Source organism: Ornithorhynchus anatinus, chromosome X2, assembly GCF_004115215.2.
Source record: "Ornithorhynchus anatinus isolate Pmale09 chromosome X2, mOrnAna1.pri.v4, whole genome shotgun sequence".
NCBI lineage: Eukaryota > Metazoa > Chordata > Mammalia > Monotremata > Ornithorhynchidae > Ornithorhynchus > Ornithorhynchus anatinus.
The window spans coordinates 4,506,205-4,523,430 of record NC_041750.1 but is presented as its reverse complement, the minus strand read 5'-3'; the positions used below and the strand labels follow the sequence as shown (position 1 = coordinate 4,523,430).

General features: G+C 55.5%; 2 protein-coding genes across 2 annotated transcripts; both read right to left on the bottom strand.

Moving 5' to 3' along the window:
• Positions 1-1,992: 1,992 nt before the first annotated feature.
• TMED9 (transmembrane p24 trafficking protein 9) lies at positions 1,993-8,149 on the bottom strand. Its single transcript, XM_029053415.2, has 5 exons — positions 7,936-8,149; positions 6,978-7,078; positions 4,868-4,993; positions 3,830-3,976; positions 1,993-3,224 (listed from the first exon to the last, which is right to left on the bottom strand). The coding sequence occupies exons 1-5, from the start codon at positions 8,120-8,122 to the stop codon at positions 3,075-3,077; spliced, it is 711 nt and encodes a 236-aa protein (XP_028909248.1). The 5' UTR covers positions 8,123-8,149; the 3' UTR covers positions 1,993-3,074.
• A 2,954-nt stretch (positions 8,150-11,103) lies between these two features.
• On the bottom strand, positions 11,104-17,226 carry LMAN2 (lectin, mannose binding 2). The gene is made up of 8 exons (XM_029053444.1): positions 16,956-17,226; positions 14,784-14,902; positions 13,928-14,045; positions 13,479-13,558; positions 13,204-13,365; positions 12,891-13,005; positions 11,998-12,117; positions 11,104-11,447 (listed from the first exon to the last, which is right to left on the bottom strand). The coding sequence occupies exons 1-8, from the start codon at positions 17,209-17,211 to the stop codon at positions 11,287-11,289; spliced, it is 1,131 nt and encodes a 376-aa protein (XP_028909277.1). The 5' UTR covers positions 17,212-17,226; the 3' UTR covers positions 11,104-11,286.

Sequence of the window (17,226 nt, the reverse complement as noted above, 5' to 3'; positions counted from 1 at the left end):
CCGGGACAACTCAACCTCACTGGGCCTCATGTCCCTCAACTGTAAAATGGCCACTAAAATCTCATTCTTCCTCCTACTTCGATTTTAGGACTGGGACTGTGTCTGTCTTAAATATCTTCTATCTACCCCAGCTTTTAGTACAGTGCTTGGCACATAGTAAGCACTTAAATACCATTATTATTATAGGCGTTATTTCAGAACCATAGTACCATTCTTTAAAGAAGCCATACCGGCAGGTGGGGAAAGGGCACGAGGCTGAGAGCCAGGAGACCTGAGTTGTAATTCCTGTTCCACCACCGGCCTGTTGCGTGACCCAAGGTAAGATACTTTACTTCTCTGTAGTTCAGTTTCCTCATTTTAAAAATGAGGGATTTAAGTCAGGGCCTTAATATTAATTATATTAATATTAATAATATTCTCCCTCCCTCTTAGACTGCGAGCCTCATTTTGGGAGTTTCATTCAGTCATATTTACTGAGCACTTACTGTGTGCTAAGCACAGTATTAAGCACTTGGGAGAGGACACTACAACAACAAAGTCCCTGCCCGTAATGAGCTCACAGTTTGGAGGGGGAGACATAAATAAATTAGATATATACACATGCTGTGGAGATGAGAGGAAGGTTGAATGAAGGGAGCAAGTCAGGGTGATGCAGAAGGGAGTGGGACAAGTGTTTGATCCTATCTTGTAACTAGCACAGTTCTTGATAAATACCCTAATTATTTCCAAAAGTGAGGAGTTGGCTGTCAGACGCAAGGACAGTCCCGCACTGATCTTGAACAGAAGTATCTTTTAAGAGTATCTAGCTCATATCTACCCTAGTGCTTGACACGTAATGAACACTTAAATGCCATTACAATTATTATTATTATTACCACCAGGGCTTATAATAATGTTCCTTTTCCCCCTGTGCCAGTCAGGGACACCTTTCCCCACCAGGAGTTATCCTGCCCCCTCCTCAAATTACAGTCCTGCACCCTTTTTATGGTATTTTAGTGCTTACTACATACCAGGCATTGTACTAAATGCTGGGGAAGATACAAGCTAATTAGGTTGGACACAGTCCCTTATCCCACATGGGGCTCACAGTCTTAATCCCCATTTTACAGATGAGGTAACTGAGGCACAGAGAAGTGAAGTGACTTGCTCAAGATCACAGAGTAGCCCTCCCTCAGATTCTGGTGATTGAAGTCAAGGCCAAACTCACCGGCTTTCAATCCCAACTAGGGGCAAAATACAATGGAAGCCCAGTACATTACAACATGTTCAAATTTAGAGGCCTAGTGAGAATGCTGTTTCTTTTAGTGGCATCTGTAAAGCACTTACTACGTGCCAGGCACTGTACTAAGCACTGGGTTATGTGTGTGTTAATCAGATTGGACACAGTCCAAGTTCCACCCGGGGCTCACAGTCTTAATCCCGATTTTAAAGATGAGGTGACTGAGGCCCAGAGAAATTTAGGGACTTGCCCGAAGTCACCCAAAAGACAAGTGGCGGGGCCAGGAATAGAACCCAGGTGCTTCTGATTCCCAGACCTGTGGTCTTTCCACCAGACCAAGGGACAGAAGCTAATCCGATCAGACACAGTCTCTGTTCTACACGGGGCTCACAGTCTAAGGAGACGGGAGACTGGATCTTATCCTCAAGAATGTGACTGTTTATTGTTACATTGCACTCTCCCAAGCTCTTAGTAAAATGCTGTGCACACAGTAAGCACTCAAAAAACAGGACTGAATGAACTAATTTTACAGATGAGGACACTAAGTGAAGTGTGAAGTGAGGTGAAGCAACTTGCCCACAGTCATGTCAGGAGGGGCCAGGATTAGAACCCGAGTCTCCTGACTCCTGTGCCTCGGAATTTCCCACTAGGCCGTGTGCTGCTTCTCATGAAGTGGAGGTGACCTGGTGACAGCCACCTGAGGTGGGACACCAAAGATGGCAACTGGTTGGTTGGAGAAAGCCTGGAAGGAGAACACACGGTAACCAGCCACCGGGCCCTAAAGAAAATCTTTATTGGGAAAACCATGTAACAAACCCAAAATTATTCCAAAACAAAGTCAGTAACAAAGAGAGATCCCTGTTGCCCCAGTTCCCCTTCCGGGGTCTCGGGCGTTGCTCGCCACCCATTCGTACCCACCCCGATGCTGCTCCCTCAGGCCTCCCCTGCCCCGATCCCACGGCCTCCAGGCGGGACAGTCTGTGGGGCCGGGACCCCAGATCCCCGTGGGGGGGTCCCCTCTGCTGGCTAAGCGATGCGCGATGCGGGCGGAGGTGGCAACGGAGCTTTTCCAGGCCTTCAGGCCGGGGTTTACCACACGCCGTTCGGGACCTCCCGGGGCCTAGCTCTGAGGGTCTGGGTGTACGACCCACCACGAGCAGGCCGGTGCCCGTCCAGAAGGGGGCCGGATGAGAAGGGCACATCGTCCTTAGCAGTGGGGGGTGGAGGGGAGGTAACACCGCCTCGCCGCTCCACCCTCCCGGCTGACCCGCTGCAAAGCCCCAAGCGAGAGTCAACAGAAGTAAAGGAAGACAAAAGGAAAGCCAAAACTGGATGGCGGACGGACGGACAGACAGACGCACATCCCTGATAGGTAACACTGGTTCTGAGGTGCTCGACGGGGCCCCCGCCCGCTCCTCCGGGGTTCACCGGTCCCCCCCCAATTGCCAAGAGGCTGCCCCCCGTTGCCCATTACTGCACACGGCCCAGCAGCGCGCGCTGACCGCCCTTCGGGCCCGAGGGGCGAGTGGAGCCGCTCACGGCGACCGAATATCTGTCAGCCGAGGGAGGGTGGTCGGCCTCGGCGGGGAGGGGGCTGAGTGAGGTGTGCCCACCTCCCGGTGACAAAGAAGCAGGAGAGGAACTGGCTGGAGAAAGCCACCCCCGGCGCCGGCTCGGAGCGGAAGGTCCCTCCCAGGCCCCGGGGTGGGGGCGGGGTGAAGCGGGCTGCCCCGGAGCTCCTTCTCCCCAGTTTCAGAGCTGGAGGGGGAGGGAGAGGGGCTGGCACTGCCCCGGCCCCGCCTTGAACTTGTGCGGCGATGATGGGGCGGTGTGGGGGGCGGGGGGACGGACCCCCTCACACCAGCTTCTTGGCTTCAAAGAAGCTCTTGAGGTGCCTCATCTGCCAGGCGCCGATGGCCACGAGGATGAGAGTCTGGGCGATGGACCACCACAGGACGCGCTGGTTGGTGCTCTCGCTCGTCTGGCGGAAACGCTCTTCCCGCCACTGCCGAAGGACAGGGGGACCCTTAGACCGGCTGGACGACCCCTGACTTGGGCTCCGGGGGGGGGGGGGCGGGGCGCGCTACTTGCCAGGGGTTCCCGACTCCTACCGCTTCAGGCTGTGCCCAGAGCAGTGCCCAGGGTGTCCTCTCTTGGGCACCCCCCGGGTACCCCAATTTCCTCCCTCCCCAGGCCCGGTCCATTGTGAGCAAGGAGGCGAGAAGTGGAGGAACAGGCTGGAAAGCCGCCCCATGAGGCCTCTTCGATAATAAATAATAATGATGATATTTGTTAAGCACTTATTATGTGCCAGGCACTGTACTAAGCACTGGGGGGAATATGAGCAAGTCGGGTTGGACACGGTCCCTGCGCCATATGGGGCTCGCAGTCTTAATCCTCACTTTAGAGATGAGGTAACTGAGACCCAGAGAAGTGAAGTGACTTGCTCAAGGTCACCCAGCAGACAAGCGGCAGAGCCGGGATTAGAACCCAGGTCCTTGTGACTTCCAGGCCCAGTATCTAGCCACAAGGCCACGCTACTCCAGCCCCGATGAGAGCTCGACAGGGAGTCGCTGAGCGGCTCCCCTCAGCCCCCGGCCCCCCACTCACCCGCTGGTAATTCTGCTCCTTCTGGATCTGCTCCACCTGCTCCACCAGCTGCCGGACCCTCAGCTGCAGCTCACTCAGCTTGTCCTTGGCGGCGATCTCGGCATAATCGTTGGCGTGTTCACCCACCTGGATGTCGAGGTGGACTCTCTGCAGGGAAACACAAGGGCCCGCCGCGGCAGGGGACTTAATAACCACCACCGGGGGCACTTATTAAGCACGAGCTACATGCTAAGCACACGGGGAAGTTCACGGTCGTGAGGCCAGACACCATCCTTGTCCCTCACAGGGCGCGTAGCCTATTGCAATCCCATTTGCGGATGAGGAAACAGGCCTGGAGCAGTTGAAGTGACTCGTCCAAGTTCACAAAACAGGACGGTGCTCTGCACTCAATAAATAGCCCCGACTGACTGACTGTCCGCCATTTACTGCAGGTGACCCCATCATTATCATCAAACCTCATGATATTCATCAGTCCTCTTTGGCACATTAGCTCCCAGACAGGTTGGCTCCACCCCTCTTACCCTGCTGGATCATCGCAGGGGGAAGGAACCCAGGGCTGGGAGGCAGGAGACCTGGGTTCTACCCTGGCTGTGGGACCTTGGGTAAGTCGTTTCTGTTCCCTGGGTCTCCATTTCTTCATCTGAAAATGGGTACTACATTCCTCTTCTTCCTCCCTCTTAGACTGTGAGCTCCACGTGGGACAGGGACTGTGTTCAATCTGATTGTGCTCTATCAACCCCAGTGCTTAACACAGGGCTTGGCGAAAAATAAGGCCCTTAACAAACCCTTAAATTACAACTATCATTACTCAGCATGCCCTTAAATACCAGCACTATAATTATCACAGTAAACACTAGCCCGGGTAAACTCACGGGTTACGGCGCTCCCCAGAGCACTCGGTACAGCGCTCTGCACAGAGTAAGCGCTCGATAACCGGCGGACCGCCTGATGGCTCTCTGTGGCCTGGCCCCGGGCCGAGCGTCACCAGAGAGTGGACGTGGGACTGTGGGCGTCCCGGGCCGAGCGTCGGCCCCTTACCAGCATGCCTCCGGCAAAGAGGGAGAACTTGGTGGAGTTGGAATGCAAGCAGATCTGGTGCTCTCCGGGGGTGTGTGAGGTGAACGTGAAGCGGCCTTGGGAGCCGTACTGCCGCGACAGGATCACCTGGAAGACAAGGCCCGGGGCGTCAACTCTGCGGCAACTCGGCCTCTGGCCAGGGAGCTGAAACCAGGAAAACGCAAGCACGCATACACACACCACACATACGCACCTTCCAAGAGGCCTTCCCTGACTAAGCCCTCCTTTCCTCTTCTCCCACTCCCTTCCCTGTCACTCTTGTTACCTTTATTCATCACCCCCGTCCCAGCCCCACAGCGTGTAAGTCCCTATGTGCAACTCATTTATTTCTATTAATGTCCATGTCCCCCTCTAGACAGTAAGCTTGATGTGGGCAGGGAATGAGTCTGTTTATTGTTGTGCTGTACTCTCCCAAGTGCTTCAGACAGTGCTCTACACACAGTAAGCCCACAATAAATATGACTGACTTACACACACACACACACACACACACACAGCCTCACAACCTCCCTTTGAGCTCCCCATGAGGGGCAGGAGGGCTCTAAATACCCTTTTCAACAGATGGATGCATTGCGGCACAGTGGATTAAACCTCAAAACCCTTGAGCTGGATCTACCCCCTCCCCCAGCTGCTCCCACCCAAGGTCAGAAAAGGCTCTGGTTGGGGGTCCACTCCCCCATGAGCCGTGGACCCCTGACTCGTTCATCCCAGGTCTCTGACAGAGCCTTAAAAGCCCCTGAATGCTAGTTTCTCAAAGCCTACAACTTCCCGGTCATCAGCATAGCCTACTGGAAAGAGCACAGGGCAGGAAGACAGGAGGCCTGGGTTCTATGCCCACCTCTGCCGAGCAACCTTGGGCAGGGCTCTAAACTTCTCTGGTGGCCAGTCTCCTCATCTGTAAATGGGGATTCCGTACCTGATCTCTCTGCCCACCTCAGTCTGTGAGCCCCATGTGGGATGGGGGCTGCGAACCGATGGTGTTGTACTTACTCCAGCACCAGGTACAGTGTTTGGTATGTGGTAATTAATTACTTATGGTATTTGTTAAGCACTAGCTATGTAATAATATTGGTATTTGTTAAGCGCTATGTGCAGAGCACTGTTCTAAGCGCTGAGGTACAGACAGGGGAATCAGGTTGTCCCACGTGAGGCTCACAGTCTTAATCCCCATTTTACAGATGAGGTAACTGAGGCACAGAGAAGTTAAGTGACTTGCCCACAGTCATACAGCTGACAAGTGGCAGAGCTGGGATTCGAACCCATGACCTCTGACTCCCAAGCCCGGGCTCTTTCCACTGAGCCATGCTGTGTGCCAGGCACAGTAGTAAGCGCTGGGGTAGATACAAGCAAACCGGGGCAGTCCTTGTCCCGCACGGGGCTCACAGTCTTAATCCCCATTTTACAGATAACTGAGGTCCAGAGAAGTGAAGTGGCTTGCCCAAGGCCACACAGCAGACAAGTGGCAGAGCTAGGATTAGAACCCATGACGTACTGACTCCCAAGCCCGTGCTCTACCCACTCCTCCATGCTCCTCCTCCTAACTCAAAATGACTAAACTGAGCCCCCTCTCTTAGGAAGAATCCCTGTTCCCTATGGCCCCTGTGCTCGAAATGAGAAGTTGACACCCACCTAAGCCAGGAAAATCCCCACAAGACCAAACTGGGAGGAAGAGAAGCAGCATGGCAAAAAGGATAGAGCATAGGCCTGGGAGTCAGAAGGCAAGGGTTCTAATCCTGGCTCTGCCACTTATCTGCAGTGTGCCCTTGGGCAAGTCACTTCACTTCTCTGTGCCTCAGTTCCCTCACCTGTAAAGTGGGGATTAGGACGGTGAGCCCCACGTGGGACAGGGGCTGCATCCAACCCAATTTCTTGTATCCAACCCAGCACTTACTATGGTGTGTGGAACATAGTGTTTAACAAATACCATTATTATTATTATTAATATTAAGGGAAGGAAGGAGACGGTGGCTGGTGGGACAGACGCCGGTCCTGGGGATCCATCCCCGAGCTGGTCGGGGCGGAGTTGACGCCTCATGCTCTCATCCCGATCGAACCAGGGGGAGGGTCTTACCTTGTCGTCGGGGTCCTTCACCTCCACAAACATGCCGAGTCCCGGGGTGGCGGGCTGGTATTCTTCCCGCTGCTTGTCGTACAGCTGGGTCCGGTAGTTCCCTGCGGGGTGGAGCGGGGCCGGTCACCGGGGGAACGCTGTGGGAAGGGGAAGGGAAGGAAGGGGAGGAAAGGGAGGATGGGGAGGAAGAGGAAGGAGAGGAAGGGGAGAAAGACGAAGGGGAAGCCGGGGAGGAAGAAGAGAAAGGGGAAGACAGGGAGGAAGAAGGGGAAGACGGGGGGACAGAAAGGACAGGGAGGAAAGGGAAGAGGAGAAAGAGGAGGTCGAGGTGGATGGGAAAGATGGGGATGACGGGGGGACCGAAAGGACAAGGAGGAAGAGGAGGAAGGGGAGGACAGGGAGGACGGGGGTGATGGGGGGACAGAAAGGAAGGGGGGGACTGGAAGGATGGGGATGAGGGGTGATGGAAAGGACAGGGAAAACGGGGAGAAAGGGGAAGAGAAGGAAGGGGAGGACAGGGAGGTCAGGGGGGACAGGGAAAAAGAGGAGGACAGAGAAGACGGGGGGCAGAAAGGACAAGGAGGAAGAGGAAGAGGAGGAAGGGGAGGACAGGAAAGAGGAGAAGGGGGGCAGGGATGACAGGGGAACAGAAAGGAGAGGGAGGAGAGGAAGAGGAAGAGAGGGAGGACGGGGATGACAGGGGGACAGAATGGACATGCAGGAGAGGGAGGAGAGGAAGAGGAGGACGGGGATGACAGAGGGACAGAAAGGGGAAGAGAAGGAAGGAGAGGAAGGCCGGGGCTGACAGGGTCCGTGGGGCCTCCCCTCCACCTGCACCCTGTGGGCCGCTGACGGGCAGGGGCGGGGAGCCGGTGCGTCCGGCCGTCCCCCCGGGCGGTCCGTGCGGGGCTCCGCACCCTGCAGGGGCTCCACCAACGGCCCCGCCCGGCCCCCGCACCTATGACCATGGTCTCGTCCGGGATCTCCTCGATGAAGCACTTCTTCTCCGTCTCGCCGATGTGGAAGTAGAGGGCGGATCCTGGGGCCGCCAGGCCGGCCAGGAGCCAGAGGGCCAGGCCGAGCGGGGGCCCGCGGGCCGAGCCAGCTGCCCTCGGCCTCAGCGTGGCCGTCGCCCCCGCCGCCATCTTGGGGGGGGGCTGGGGCTGGGCCTGGGCCCGGGCCCGGCCCCGACGCTCTGCCACGTCCCCTCGCCCCTCGCCGCCGCCGCCGCGCGGGGACTCCTGGGAAACCGAGTTTCCCCGCGGAGGGAGGACTACAACTCCCGACACGCTTCGCGCCACCCCGTCCCCTCAGCTCCCACCCCTCCCTCTCCACACACACACACACACACAATCCACCAATCGGTCTCTCACTCAATAGTGTTTATTAAGCGCTTACCACGCGCAGGGCACCGTGCTGAACGTTTGGGACACTACAACAGAGGCCTTCCCCGGCTGAGCTCCCCTCTCCTCCTAATCCCCTCTGAGTCGCCTTGACTCGCTCCCTTTATTCACCAGCCCCTCATCACTGACGTCCATACTTGTCCTTTCTATCTAATGATGTCTGTCTCCCCACTGTAAACTCGTTGTGGGGCAAGGAATGTGTCTGCTTACCGTTATAATGTGCTCTCCCAAGCCCTTAGTACAGTGCTCTGCACCCAAACGATACCCAATACTCAGTGCTCTGAAAATGAGCACAACAGAATGAGTAGATACGTTCAATCGGTGGTATTTACGGAGCGCTTTCTATGTAGAGAGCACTGTACGAAGCGCTTGGGAGGGTACAATATAACAATAAACACATTCCCCGCCTATAATGACTTGACACACACACACCCCTGCACACACGAGCCAACTCAGAATTCACAATTATCTGCTGTTTGCTGTTCACTTGGGTCCATGTTTTATGCATGGTCTATTGACCTGTCTCCCGCTCTAGACTGTAAGCTTGTTGTGGACAGGGAATGTGACTACCAACTCCGTTCCACTGCTTCATTGGGCTCTCCTAAATGCTTGGTACAGTGCTTTGTACACAGTAAACACTCAATAATAGGATTGATTTTACTTATATCTCTACACCGATAGCTCGTTATGGGCAGGGAACGTCTAATTCTATTGTACTGTACTCTCCCAATCACTTAGTATAGTGTTCTCCCCAGTAAGTGCTCAATAAATACCACTGATTAAATAGTATTACCTAGCCCCCCTTAAAATGAAGCAGCATGGCTCAGTGGAAAGATCCCGGGCTTGGGAGTCAGAGGTCATGGGTTTGAATCCTGACTCCGCCGCTTGCCAGCTGTGTGAGTGCCAGCTGGGCAAGTCACTTAACGTCTCTGGGCCTCAGTTCCCTCATCTGTAAAATGGGGATTAAAACTGTGAGCCCCACGTGGGACATCCTGATCACCTTGTATCCCCCCAGCGCTTAGAACAGTGCTTTGCACATAGTGAGTGCTTAACAAATACCACCATTATTAAAACATATTGACTTATGCAGTCAGTAGCCCAGTTTTCCATACACTTGCTAATAACAATACTAACGTCTTTGTTAATGGTATTTTTTAAGCGCTTATTTTGTGCCAGGCCCTGAACTAAGTGTTGGGGTAGGTATAAGATAGTCAGCTTGGACAGGGTCCATATCCCACATGGGCTAGCATTCTTTAATCCTCATTTTACAGATGAGGTAACTGAGGGCCAGGGAAGTGACTTGCTCAAGATCACCCAGTAGGCCAGTGGCAGAACTGGGATTAGAATTTAGGTCTCCTACTGTTCAATCCCATAATTGCCTTCTAAAGAATACAGTTATTGCTCTCTGACTTCTGTTTCTCCCGTTACTTTGTAAACTCAACACCAGGGATCACGATGCATTTATATGGTTTTGGGTGCCGGGAAATAAATCAAGGTAAACTCACTGGAGGAAGTGGGATTTCAGGAGGGCTTTGATTGATGGATCGGCTTTGAATGTTAGGACAGCCATTGGATCTGGGGAAGGACGAAGGAGGACCCTGGGTTCTAATCCCAGCTCCACCACTTGTCTGCTGTGTGACCTTGGGTAAGTCGCTTAACTTCCCTATGCCTCAGTTCCCTCATCTGTAACGTAGGGATTAGCACTGTGAGTCCCATGTGGGACATGGATTGTGTCCAACCTGACAACCTTGTATCTACCCCAGTGCTCAGTACAGTGCCTGGTGCATAGTAAGCACTTAACAAAAACCATTAAAAATAAAACCCCCAACCCAGAAAGAACAGGCACTTCATTCCTATTTTACAGAGGAGGAAACTGAAGTGCAGAGAAGATAAGTGACTTGCCCAAGGTCCCAAAGCAGGCCAGTGGCAGGGTCCTTGCCCCGTACCACTTCCCTTTTGAGAGAAAGGGGCCAACTCTCCGGAGTAGGAGAGTTGAGTCACTGGCCGTTGTGCAAACCTTGCTGCTCCCCCGGCCGGCAAGCTGCAGTTGGCCTTACATGGGCCAGCGGAGAAAAAGACCGTGGTCCATCGGGCCCTGACCCCCCAAGGCTCGGTCGCCTGCTCTAGAGAGACGGAAATAGTGACTTCTGTTAGTAAGGAGAAGTCTGGTGATGAGAGAGGGATGGAGAGTGTGAACAGGTGTGAGCATGCAGGGACCAACTTTTTTTTTTTTAGATGGTATTTGAGGGCTTACTGTGTGCCAGGCACTGGACTAAGCGCTGGGGAAGACACAAGTTAATCAGGTTGGACAGTCCCTGTCCCACATGGGGCACACAGTCTTAATTCCCATTTAATAGATGAGGAAACTGAGGCCCAGAGAAGCGAACTGACTTACCGAAGATCACACAGCAGACAAGTGGTGGAACAGGAACTAGAACCCAGATCCTCCTGACTAAAAGGCCCGGGCTCTAACCACTAGGTCACGCTACTTCCTACCAAGGAGGAGGATTGCGTGCTATCCCCGGCCTCAGAGCTGGGCCAAGGAGTCCTCTCCTTCCAGGGAGAGGCCGCTCATCTCCCGGGGCCTCGTCCCCTCCACTTCTCTGGGCCAGCTGTGCCGATGGAAAGAAAGAGGACCAGGATGGGGGAGATGGAGGAGGAGGGGGGGAAAGAAGTCTCCAGGCTCCGCCACCCCACCTGCTCCCAAATGAAACGGACAAAAATACTTTTTAAATTATTTCTTTTTAAACAGGTTAAGAAATAAGAGTTGGGTAGTTGGGTTTGGTTTTTTGTACAATCTCCAGTAGAAAAGTTCACATTAGTGGCTGAGCCCCGACGGGGTGGGGGGGGCCCAGCCCGGCCCTGCCCTGGGCCCTCCTCTCCCGGCCCCGGTCCGCCCCCGGCCCTCAGTAGAAGCGCTTGTTCCGCTCTTGCCGCTTCTGGAAGACCACGGCCCCGACCACGGCACACACGATGATGCCCAGCAGGGAGCAGAGCAGCAGCAGGAAGACCTTCCAGCCCGTCAGTGGGCCGCTGCGGAAGTTCCCCGTTGGGTCATCCACGTTGTCTGGGGGGGAGTGGAGTGGAAGGGGAGGAGATGAGGGTCAGACGAAAATGGCCACAGTCCCTGGTGCGTACCTCCTTGAGGGCTTACTAAATCTCTGGTTCTCTCCCAAGTGCTTAGTACAGTGTTCTGCACCCAGTAGGCCCTAAGATCTTTGAGGGCGGGGATCGTGTTTAAAACCTCTCTCGGATTCTCCCAAGTGTCTGGGACAACGAGACTGTGAGTCCTCTAGGACAGAGATCATGTCTTCTACCCCTGCTATATTACCCTGACCACTTAGTACAGTGGTCTGCCTGCAGCAGGCACCCAATAAGTACTGATTGATTGATTGATAGGGGATGAGGGCTGGGGGGGGCAAGCCAGCATGCTGCGGATAAGCCACCAAAAAATTCCCTCATAGATGGGCCGCGGTAAGAAAAATCCTTTCGGTCGTCCCGGCCCGGCCCCCAGAATCCCACCCCGCCTCCCCCTTTCCTGCAGGAAGGAACCAGAGCGGTGGTAGTCCTCTCAGGGTCAAGACACCCCTGGGCCAAGAAGCGGGGGGCAGACCGACCTTTAGGGGACTTGAGGAAGCTGACGCTGGGCTCGATCTTGGTCCAGTCGATGTTCTCCTCATCTGGGCTGTGCTCCACCATCAGCTGGAACAGCTTGAGCGAGATGATGTCGTGATTGTCTGTGGGGACAGAGTCATGGGGGGGTGAAGCCGGCCGGGGCCATGCCGGTGGCCGGGCCCTAGAGGAGCGGATGACTGGAACTCTGGACTTCTGGTCTCCCTGCATGGTCCCTGGGCTCCGGGAGTGAGCTGTTTCCGGGAATCGGCTGGGTGTCCCAAGGTTGAGCCCCCCCGCCCCATGCTGACCCCAGGGGTCTCTCTGAAGGAGGTCCGTACCACGCTGGGCTGAACGGGCTTCCTGATCCCAAGAGTCCGAGGGCAGGGAAAACCCCCAACTTTGCCCACCGCCCTGACGGTGCCCCCCCCAATCCATTTAACCAACAAAAGAGATATTTACTGTAAGCAAAGAACTATATTCTTTTACTTTAGCGTCTGCCTCTAGTCTGCACACTCCTTGAGAGCAACGATCCATCATCTACTAACTCTACTGGATGCTCCCGAGGTCTTAGACCAGTGCTCCGCACATGGCAGGCTGCCAACTCCTGAGGGCCGGGATCAGGTCTATGAAGACCGTTGGACTCTCCCGAGCGCTCAGTCCAGCGCTCCATACGCTGGGCATTGTCGGCTCCTCGAGGGTGGGGATCGCATCTATGAACTCCACCAGGGCTCGATCAGTCGATCGTATTTACTGAGCGCTGTGTGCAGAGCCCTGTATTAAGCATTCGGGAGAGTACAACAGAACAATAAATGGACACACTCCCTGCCCACAACAAGCTTACAGTCCTGGCCAAACTCAAGGGAATGACTACGTCCCAACCGCCCCGGGCTCTCACCGGACAGGTCCCCCGTGCCAGCCGAGGCTCCAAAATAGTACCCAGTGGGCAGCCGTACCCCCGAGATGTCAATGCAGTTCTTCCACTCGTTCTTGTCTTCCACATCTGTCATCACCTAGGGTTGCCGGGAGCAATGATTCGGCGGGGTGGCCGGACCTAGGCAGGGCCCCGGTTGGCAGGGCCCGATCTCCTGTCCCATGGGGATCTCCTGTCCCACAGGGACCTAGGGAGCTCTCAGCTGGCCCCGCCACCCCTCCGTGCCCCCGTATCTGAGGGGGCCGCCTCCCCTCACGCCACCCCGCACCCCACGCACCGTCAGTCGGCCCCGGGAGTAGCGCACGGCCAGGAAGGTATCGTGGTTTTGGTTCCGGAAGTCGGCCGTGCAGCCCGCCAGCTCCGTCCAGCGCCCGTCCTTGCTGTGGTCGTAGGCCAGGGTGCCGTTGTTCACCATCACCGAGATGTAGGGGAACACTCGCTGGAAGCCCAACAACGTCCGTTAGACGGTGGGGGGCGGGATGACCACCATCACCTCCACCACCCTGTCTTCCCCCAATCAGCCCATCCCTCCCGGCCGGGGCCGAGACCCACCTCGGTGGTTTCGTCATTCGGGTAAGTGTCCAAGAAGACCGCCAGGCCGTGGAAGTTATCCTTGCTTCCAAAGACAGGGCCTGGATTGAGGAGGCGGGGGCCGCCCGGGCGAGGGGGACCAGACGTCAGGAGAGGCCCCGGGCCAAGGGCAACTCCAAACCTGGAAATGGCTCACCGCCTCGCCACGATAGCCCTGGGTGATGTTTCGCCTTCCCACACCAACTGATAAGGGGCAGGAGACTGCTGGCAGCCCACCAAGCGCATCCCTGAACAGGCTGGGGATGAAAGGCACCCACCCCACCCCCAAAGCAGCCTCCAAGAGGCAGAAGGGAATGGCCACGACTAACCCCAGGCCCAAAAATGCTGCTGATCCCTCCCCCTGTCTGCCCACTCCCCCTGGGGCAGTGGGGAGGGGGGCAAGTCTGAGAAGGGGGAAAAGTCTAGGGTACCTGGCATTAGGCGGTCTCGGGTATACCACAGGGCAAAGCCATCTCCATGAAGGTTCTTCTTCCCCGTGCCGTGAACTTTGAAGTGGACGTGCATCTCCCAATCCTTAAGGAAGCAGGGCTGGTCCAAGGTAGAGATTCTCAGTGCCGGCCACACCTCGGGCCTTTTCTCCTCCCCTCATCCGGCACATCCCTGGCTCCCTAACCCATCCCTCCCATTCCACCCCCCCCCACACACATACACAAACACTCTGCCCCATGCCTACTGGGGAACCTTGGGCAAGTCTTTTAACTCCTCTGGGCCTCCAGTTCTTCTTCTGCAAACTGGGGATTCGGCACCTGTCATCCCTCGATTTGGGCTGTGAGCTCCGTGTGGGAATGTCACCGACCTGATCACCTGGTACCTGTCCCAGGACTCAGGACAGTGCTTGCTAAAGAGTAAGAGCTTAACAGCTTCTCACCTCCCTGGGCTGACTTACCACCTCTCTTCGCCCCCAGACCCACCCCAACCCCATGAAAACCTATCCCCATTAACCTGCCATGGGCTTTTGAAGAGGGCAAGGAGAGGGAGAAGAAGACCAAGGCTATAGACTTTGGGAATATGCTTCCCTTACAGGGCAGGTCCCCCACTCCTGGACTAATTTCCTGCATTTGAAAGCAGTCAGTTTCTAACAGAGGTCCTGCTGGAGGTCACGGGGAGTGGGGAATGGAAAAGAGGCAGGGAATTCAGGGAAGTGGGAGAGAGGAGGACAGGCTTCAAAGAGCCAACAGGGCACAGAGCCGCCATCTTGGGTCTTTTCGGCCCAGACTGGGGATGGTCGGGCCTTGCCGGGGCAGGGAGGAGGGGGCCGACACTCACCAGGTGGTTCCAGATGGAGCCCTCCTTGCTCCGCTCATCCGGGGTCAGCCGGACATACTGGCTGGTCAGCATCGTGCTGCCTTGGAAGTCCCAAAGGGGCATCGAGCTGGACCCCACCCCTGCAGTGCAACCAGCAAACGGTTTGGATCACACCAGGCCCGAGGCTGTGGGGGGCGGGGGGGAGCCTTCTGGACTCAAATCCTCACTCCCTAATTATTCATCCTTCCCCCGCAGAACCCCACCAATTATAGACATATCTTTCAACTCAGTTGCTTCCTGCCTACCTGTAATCTATTTTAGTGTTTGCCTCCCTGGCTGGACTGGAGCCTCCTGAAGAAAAGGGAAGCATATCCACCTAGACTATTATTCCCTCCCAAATGCTTAGAACAGTGCTCTGCCTACGGGTGCTTAATAAATACTATTCATTGATTCTCCCCCTGCTGTATAAGGATGAGGGAAGGGCTGACGGTGGTAAAGCCGCAAACAAATCCCATTCTACTGTATCACTACAACTTCTAATCATTATTGTTATTTGTTAAACATTTACTCTAGGCCAAGTACTGTACTAAGCGCTGGGGTAGATACAAGATAATCAGGTCAGACACAAATCCTGTTCCACATGGGGCCCACAGACTAAGGAGGAGAGAGAACAGGCACTGAGTCCCCATTTTGCGGATGAGGAAACCGAGGCCCAGAGTGGTTAGGTGACTTGTCCAAAGTCACCCAGCAGGCAAGCTGTGGAACGGGGATCGAAAGCCAGGTCCTCTCACTCCCAGTCCCGTCCTCTTGCCACTAGGCCAAGCTGCTTCTCAAGCGGTGCAACCTGTAAGTGCTCTACAATAGTATTTATTGAACAACTACCGTGTGCAGCAGTACTTTAACTCTTCCCCCTCCTAAAGACAGTAGGCCTAAATCTACTGAGAGTGAGAAAGGGTGGAGTTCAGATCTTGGGCTCACTCCACTTCCTGAACCCACTAGGTAAACTCGACCCAGAGCCCATCCTGGGAGTTTTTAATAACAACAACTCTAATAATGACAACATGTGTTTTTTGGGTCAAGTACCTGTTACAAGCCAAGCGCTCGGGTAGATTCAGGACAAATACATCAGACACACTCCCTAACCCATGTGGGGCACACAGTCTAAAGGGGAAGGAGGGCAAGTATTGCTTCCCTGCACCCATTTTTTAGACAAGGAAATAGAGGCCCAGGGAGCGGTAAGTGATTTGCCCAAGGCTGCACAGAAGGCCAGTGGCGGGGCCATGATTAGACCTCCAACGTGCTCCACCAGACCATGCTGCTTCCTGACTGTATGCTCGTGTGGGCAGGGAACCTGCCTACCAAACCTGTTATACTGTACTCTGCCAAGCGCCTAGTTCAGTGCTCTGCGCATAAAATCACACACTGATGGATTATATGGGAAGCAGCATGGCCTCGTGGCAAGAGCCAAGGCTTGGGGGTCAGAGGACGTGGGTTCTGATCCCAGCTCTGCCACATGTCTGCCGTGTGATCTTGGGCAAGTCACTTTAACTGCTCTGTGCCTCAGTTTCCTCCCCTGTAAAATGGAGATCGAAACAGTTAACCTGCTAATCTCGTGTCTACCCCAGCGCTTAGAACAGTGCTCGGCACACAGTAAGCGCTGAACAACTACCATCATTACGGTTATTATTATGGATCGATTACTTGCTTCTCCCCCACCCTGGGATGAGAAGCAACGTGGCTCTGTGGAAAGGGAGTCAGAAGTCGTGGGTTCTAATCCCGGCTCCGCCACTCGTCAGCTGGGTGACTTTGGGCAAGTCATTTGTGCCTCAGTTCCCTCTTCTGTAAAATAGGGATTAAGACTGTGCGCCCCACATAGGTCAACCCGCTTACTTTGTATGCGCCCCAACGCTTGGAACAATGCTCGGCACACAATAAGCGCTTAACAAATACCATTATTAGTTATCGTTAGGGTTGTTGTTATCCTTCCCTGCTGGGGATAGTCCCTGCCACGCCCCGGTTGGGAACCCCGTTCGGCCCGGGGGGGTTCTCGGGGTGGGTTTCCCGGGGTGGGTGGTCGGGGTGCGGTGGGGGTTCCCGCTGGGTTCTCGGGGTGGGATCCCGGGATGTGTTCCCGGTCGGTTACTCGGGGTAGGTTCCCGTTGGGTGGTCGGGTGGTCCCCCGGGGGGTCTCACCCTGATAGGGCTTGATGAGGGAGTGCTCCCGCTTGAGGTGCTCGCTGTTGCCATCGGTGATGTCGGCGGCGGCGGGCGGGAGCGGGAGCGCGGGCGCCAGCAGCAGCGGCAGCAGCACCGCCCACAGGGACAGCGGGGACCCCGGACACCGCGGCCCCCGCCAGCGCCCCCGCCGGCCCCCGCCGCCCCCCGAACACCACACACACCATACCCACCACACCGACGACACGCCCGCCGCCGCCGCCGCCGCCGCCATCCTGCGCCTCCCGCT

Bases quoted from the DNA above. Each gene is read 5' to 3' on its own strand.
- LMAN2 (XM_029053444.1), bottom strand. From the start codon at position 17,211: ATGGCGGCGGCGGCGGCGGCGGCGGGCGTGTCGTCGGTGTGGTGGGTA. The intron at 13,559-13,927 runs GTACCCTAGACT...TCCTCAATCCAG, and splicing joins CCGAGACCGCCTAATGCCAG to GCCCTGTCTTTGGAAGCAAG. The intron at 12,118-12,890 runs GTGAGAGCCCGG...CTGTCCCCACAG, and splicing joins TGGCACGGGGGACCTGTCCG to ACAATCACGACATCATCTCG.
- TMED9 (XM_029053415.2), bottom strand. From the start codon at position 8,122: ATGGCGGCGGGGGCGACGGCCACGCTGAGGCCGAGGGCAGCTGGCTCG. The intron at 4,994-6,977 runs GTAAGACCCTCC...CTTGTCTTCCAG, and splicing joins TGAAGGACCCCGACGACAAG to GTGATCCTGTCGCGGCAGTA. The intron at 3,977-4,867 runs GTAAGGGGCCGA...GTTTCCCTGCAG, and splicing joins TCTTTGCCGGAGGCATGCTG to AGAGTCCACCTCGACATCCA.